Here is a 6,206-nt window from a genome sequence, read left to right on the forward strand (position 1 = left end):
TCAAAATGTTATTGCTGCCCCCTTCAGGCCATTCGTACAATTTCAACGAGTTACTTACGAGCCCCTCACTGGTACTTTGCAGAAACCTGAATGTATGACTTTACAATAATCCAAGTTAAATATTGATCCAAGGAATAGTCTATGCATAAAGTTTCTTTCTCAGCATAGGTCGAGCCGATCATAAAAGCATGCCTAGCACATTCTGCCTTTCCACATGTGCATTTTTTCAATATGATGACCAATAATAAGTGCCAACCCATAACTGAAATCACAGTGCACCAGCCTAAGTCTGGTGAATAGCCTGTTTATGGCTTATGTTTATCATGCCAAAGCAGCTCAGTGTAATTTAAATTCAGACTTTGGTTTAGGTTTGGATAGCTTTATTCCTTTAATACATGAAATCATTGTTATAAAAATTCCTTTGTGGATTTACTTGAGTTATCTTTGCATATTAATACAATTTGTTTAATGATCTGAAACATGTAAATTTGAACAACAAATATGCAAACAAATATGCAAAAACAAATAGATATATAAATAAGAGAGAAACCAGGAAGGGGCCAAATACCAGCTCTGTACACCATAAGTTATATTAAAAAGATCTTATTGCATGTTTCAGAAAATCTGTGCATTTTCTGAAACATATTTTCAACCATTGTCACGTCTGTGCAGTTTACTTTTTTTGTTGTCATGTCTGTGTTTACCCACCAGGTGACGCCTTTTCTGCACTTCCTAAAGCCTCCCTGGTCAGTTTAATGCTTAGTCCAAGTTTAGAGCAAGAGAAGCAGTGATAGGCTCCATGGCAAAAAAAAAAAAAAAAAAAGGCACAGAAAAGAGCTCCATCTAAAAAATCAAACAAAAACAAAAAACAAAGCAAAAAACAGATGTCACAGTACTTCTCTCTGTCCTGGATTCTCTGCTGGATGTTTTGTCGACTCACCTCCAGCTCTCTCTGCCTCTCAGTCCTTTCTGCTGCAGCTGAGACTGTGTCGTGGCCTTTATGTTCATCCACAGAGCAGAGATAACAGATACTCTGCTGATCAGTACGGCAGAACATCTTCATCACCTCATCATGACGAGAGCAGATGTTCTCCTGGAGCTTCTTGGAGGGCTCCACCAGCTTGTGTTTCTTTTCTTTTTGTTTTTAATGGAACAACATCACACTGTGGCTGAAGGTGATTCTAACAGTAAGAAGCCAGACAAACTAAACAGAACTTGAAGCCTTTTTTGAAGTTTTTTTTTATCTGTGTAAAAATCAAAGGCAACATCTTCAGGTCCAGCAGTGATCAGCAGGAGCATCTTGGAGTCCAGCATTCCTTAGCTGTTCCACTAACATGGAGTTTTTCAACAGAACAGGAGTAATGTCAGTGACTCTAAGGCTACGTTCACACTGCAGGCGAAAGCGGATCAAATCCGACTTTTTTGACCCTATGCGACCCATATCCGATCATGGTATGACAGTGTCAACAGCACAAATCCAATATTTTCAAATCCGATCTGGGTCACTTTCCTATGTGGTACTGAATCCGATACATATCTGATGTTTCAGAAAACGACTGCTGTTTGAATGGTCATGTCGCATTAAATCCGTCTTTTACGTCACTGACACAAGACAGACCAGCTCCGAAGAAGCACCCGATAAGACACGAACGCTTCCTGGCCATCCAGTGAAGCTGTTGGGAAGACAACGTTGGAGAAACATGAACATTTTATTTGTACTGTATAATCTGCAGATTCTGACAGAAATTTCCAACTATCCTTTGAAGCACCGCTCCTCTCTAAAATAACAATAAGGATCATTTTTAAATAACAAAATAACAAAATAACTTAAAGCAAAATTGGGAAACGTAAAGTCCGAAACAAGTCTTTATATTAAGGTCATCAGTCAAACAATACTGTTTGGTCTGGGTCTAAACAGAGCGCGTTGTGTGTAACGTCTGCTTTTGCGCATGCGGGCCGCTTTAAGGGTTCACACTAGAGCGCGTTTGCTGTGTAGACCTGCAATGACCTGCAATGTGAATGTAGCCTTAGTTTCACTTCCTGAAACTAAAACTAGACTGAGCTCTGATCAAAAGAACATGGGTTTCTGCTGTGAATGGGGTCTGTCAGCTCTTATATGTCACAACGTGTTGGTTCCACCATCTACAACCTCCAGATCTGACGAGCAGGAAACGAGAAAGTATGTTGACAGTAGTGTGAATTTTGTTCACTGGTAATTTTCATCATTTTTGTCAACAACCTTTTTTTCTGGCAAAAACAAGACGATAACCAAATAAAAACTAATGCACACACTTCTTGTATTCACACTTTTGTAAACAAATACAAACGAAATCCAATCAGAATTCAGTTGTGTAGAAAGGTGTGAGTTTCACATTCGATATCAATGAAAATAAGATGCTTTGTAAGCTGTGCTGAGCAACTCCTACCAGTAAAAATATGACATCATCTGTTGCAACATAAAAAAAAAACCCTCTTTAAAAAATCATTCTTCTCAGTTTCTTGTGCAAATCTGCTGAATGCAGTATTTCTCTTCCTTAAAATAATTCAAATATTCCAAATGAACAGAGAAAAGTTAGCTGATAAACAGGGAGACTGTTTAAAAAATACATTAGTGTCATAAGTTAGTTTGTTTGTTTTGTCTTTTTTGTCTACTTCTCAGTACAAACCAGTAGTACAGTGTAACTACACTGCCAGAAAAAACAGGTGTATAGGTGACAACACATAAAAAAAAATTTGCACCACTGCAGAGCACAACACTTCAGGACTCCAAACTGAAGAACTCTACACAATTAAAGTGCAGTCAGGTCTCCTAGATGCAGTCACCTGAGGGCATGAAGCTTTCCCTGCTCTACACCCAAACACATTATTAAGACTGCAGCTGTTCTTTTTTTAAAATAGGTAATATTTACATAAAACACACTATTGATTTTACGTTCCCCTAAAAGGTCCAGTGGAAGTGGGGGGAAGACACAAACGGTGTTTGGTTTGAAAAAAGGAGACAGGGGTGCAAAATTGTTAAAGAGTTTTATTAATTTTCCTATTCATACTATAACTAAAAGAGATGAATAAGCCACTAAACCTTTTAAAGAAGGAAAACAAAGAAACCCAGGAGTTGGTCACTAAACTGAAAAGTAAGTCACCGAAACACACTCCTCACCACAGAGCAGGACAAAACACCATAAAATTGACTGACAGCCCAGATATTCTGTGTTAAAGTCATGCAGACTATCCGGGCTGTCAGTTCATTTTAGAGAAAGACATTGCCCTTCAATGAAACTGCAGGTGCATCTCCACTTGGCACAACAGTAATGGGAAACAGTGACAGCAAGAGAGAGAGAAAGAAAAATGGAGCAGAGAAAGTAACGTAGATAGACCTATCCATCTATCTCCCCCGTCTATCCGAGTTCACAGAGCTCTGCAGCTGTTACAGTTCTGTATAATCGGTCCATAGAGTGGCTGAGTGAATGTGGTCTGGAATCTGAAGGAGAGCCATGGTTTCAGGGAGGCTGTAGAAGGATAGAATATTGGCTTGTAAATAAAAAATCATCATGGGTAGTGATAGCCTCCAGGAAACAGGAAAGAGCTCGACCTAAAAAAAAATGGCCCTGAAAAACATCAAGAGAATAACAAGAAGACGTTAAGGTACCACCTATAATGTTTGACTGACAGCTGAGCTCTGTGCAGTGCAGAGATGTCACAACAATGATGGAGAAAAAAGAAATACACACCAAAATGAAATACTTTAGTCTATTTAAGGTTAATGAACTCAGCTTTGTTTCCGTAATCAGAGTAAAGCCAAAGTCCAGCATAGAGCGGCTGAGTGAATGTGGTCTGGACTCTGTGGAGGAGAGTCATGGTTTCAGAGACGCTGTAGAAGGACAAAATACCTGCTCTGTGATCCAGGTACACTCCTACTCTGGAGGATGGAAGACCTGGGACAGGAGTTTTATAATTGTTGTACCAAAATGTATAACTCTTTGTATCACAGTCTAATGCCCAAGATTTGTCATTACGTCCAAATGCACATTCATTTCCTGATCTTTTGATATTTTTGTACACAACTGCTAAATAAACTCCTATCCCTTTCCTCTCCACCTCCCAGTAACAACGTCCAGTCAGACTCTCTCTACTCAGGACCTGATACCATTCAGTGAATCTGTCTGGATGATTAGAATTAGACTGTTGTTGAATCATTGCTATTGCTCTTCTGTTCCCCTCTGATAATAACATATGTTTGTGTGCTGTGTTTGGATCCAGTGTGATTTTACATGAATATTTTAAGAATCCAGCTCTGGTCTTTGGCTCTGGTTGTGACAGTAAAACATCCACTTCAGTGACTGTCAGTGAGATCTTTGTCCATTCCTCTCTCAGAATGTCCTGTAGTTTATCTCTGACCTCTGACACAGCTGCTGTCACATCCTCAAAGTAGCTCAGAGGACGGATATTGATGCTGGATGAGTCTGTAGACTCACTGAGTGCTGACAGTGAGGGGTAGTTGTGTAGAAACTGGATGTGATCCTCTGTGTGTGAGAGCTGCTTCAGCTCAGCATCTTTCCTCCTCAGCTCAGTGATCTCCTGCTCCAGCTTCTCCTGAAGCTCTTTGACTCGACTCACTTCAGTTTCCTGCTGGGATCTGATCTGCTGCTTCACATCAGAGCTTCTTTTCTGGATGAGATGGATCAGCTCAGTGAAGATCTTCTCACTGTGCTCCACTGTTTGATCAGCAGACTGATTGATGGCCTCCACCTCCTGTTGAAGCAGCTTCACATCTTTCTCTCTGTCCTGGATTCTCTGCTGGATGTTTTGTCGACTCACCTCCAGCTCTCTCTGCCTCTCAGTCCTTTCTGCTGCAGCTGAGACTGTGTCGTGGCCTTTATGGTCATCGATTAAACACTGATGACAGATACTCTGCTGATCAGTACGACAGAACATCTTCATCACCTCATCATGACGAGAGCAGATGTTCTCCTGGAGCTTCTTGGAGGGCTCCACCAGCTTGTGTTTCCTGAATGTAGGTGAATCATAATGAGGCTGAAGGTGTTTCTCACAGTAAGATGCCAGACAGACTAAACATGAATTAAAGGCTTTCATTTTTCTTCCAGTGCAGACATCACAGGCCACATCTTCAGGTCCAGCATAGCAGTGATCAGCAGGAGCAGCTTGGAGTCCAGTCTTCTTCAGCTCCTCCACTAAAACTGCTAACATGGTGTTTTTCACCAGGACAGGCCTCGGTGTGAAAGTCTGTCTGCACTGAGGGCAGCTGTAGATTTGCTTTGTATTCTCTGTATTCCAATGGATTTTAATACAGTTCATGCAGTAGCTGTGTCCACATGGAATAGTCACCGGATCCTTCAGTAGATCCAAACAGATTGAACAAGAAAAAGTTTCTCGGTCCAGCTGAACTCCTTTCGTCGCCATTTCTTCTCTGAGTGTCAGTGACTGTGTGAGTTTCACTTCCTTATAACTGAAACTATTCTGAACTCTGATCTAAAAATCTTGTGTTTCTACAGTTAATGGGGCCTGTCAGCTCTTACAAGTCACTATATTCCGGTCAAAGTGCAGATCGGAAGGGGAGGGAACATGGATAGAGAGGAGGTGCTGAGTTTCATTTTGGGTTCTTTTTTTGGGGTTGTGTCTTTTTTTTTCTTCATTTTTTAGTTTTTAGTTATAAAAACAAACCAACAGGGAAAATATAAAGAAAGAAATTTCCAAACTGCTCCTGGCAATAAAAGAAAACATTACCCATTACATTATTCTACATTACTTACTTTCCTTCAGTTAGGAAGACTAGATGTACACTGGCCTTTCGCTGTCCTCTACTGTTTCTTATTCAAGTTATTGTTGACAGTTAAGCTCTATTTGGGGAGTGTGAGAATTAGAACCCAAGACGCAGGCACAGCTTAAGATGTGAGTGAGCTTTATTTAAACGGTGGAAATACAAACAGAAGTGGCGATGGGATGAGCAGAACCTAAAGATAACCTATACCGGAAAAAACTAACAAAAGTAACCTGAAACCTTAAACAGAGATGCAGGGAAACACAGGGAGATAACACAGATGAACCAGCAACAAGCAGGAGAAAACACAGTGCTCATATACACAAAGGAGCAATCAGGGAATGAGAAACACGAGAGAGACAGAGCTGGGATTTATTCGACATAACAAGACAAGGGGAAGCAAAACTAGACACACTAACGTAGGACATGG

At 40.6% G+C, this 6,206-nt stretch overlaps 1 protein-coding gene across 2 annotated transcripts; it reads right to left on the reverse strand.

Moving 5' to 3' along the window:
- Positions 1-3,021: 3,021 nt before the first annotated feature.
- Positions 3,022-5,418, reverse strand: LOC146647483 (tripartite motif-containing protein 16-like). 2 transcript variants are annotated; one of them, XM_085389562.1, is made up of 2 exons: positions 5,068-5,418; positions 3,022-4,893 (listed from the first exon to the last, which is right to left on the reverse strand). In XM_085389562.1, exons 1-2 carry the CDS (start codon positions 5,416-5,418, stop codon positions 3,748-3,750), a joined length of 1,497 nt encoding a protein of 498 aa, XP_085245688.1. In that variant the 3' UTR covers positions 3,022-3,747. The 2 variants fall into 2 exon arrangements, with proteins under 2 accessions (XP_085245688.1, XP_085245687.1); XM_085389561.1 differs by having other exon boundaries at positions 3,022-5,418.
- Between the last annotated feature and the right edge of the window lie 788 nt (positions 5,419-6,206).

The sequence above is a fragment of the Rhamphochromis longiceps genome, linkage group LG18 (assembly GCF_057381845.1).
Source record: "Rhamphochromis longiceps isolate RC_006_pf linkage group LG18, R_longiceps_female_GT1.1, whole genome shotgun sequence".
Lineage (NCBI taxonomy): Eukaryota > Metazoa > Chordata > Actinopteri > Cichliformes > Cichlidae > Rhamphochromis > Rhamphochromis longiceps.

Bases quoted from the DNA above. Each gene is read 5' to 3' on its own strand.
- LOC146647483 (XM_085389561.1), bottom strand. From the start codon at position 5,418: ATGGCGACGAAAGGAGTTCAGCTGGACCGAGAAACTTTTTCTTGTTCA.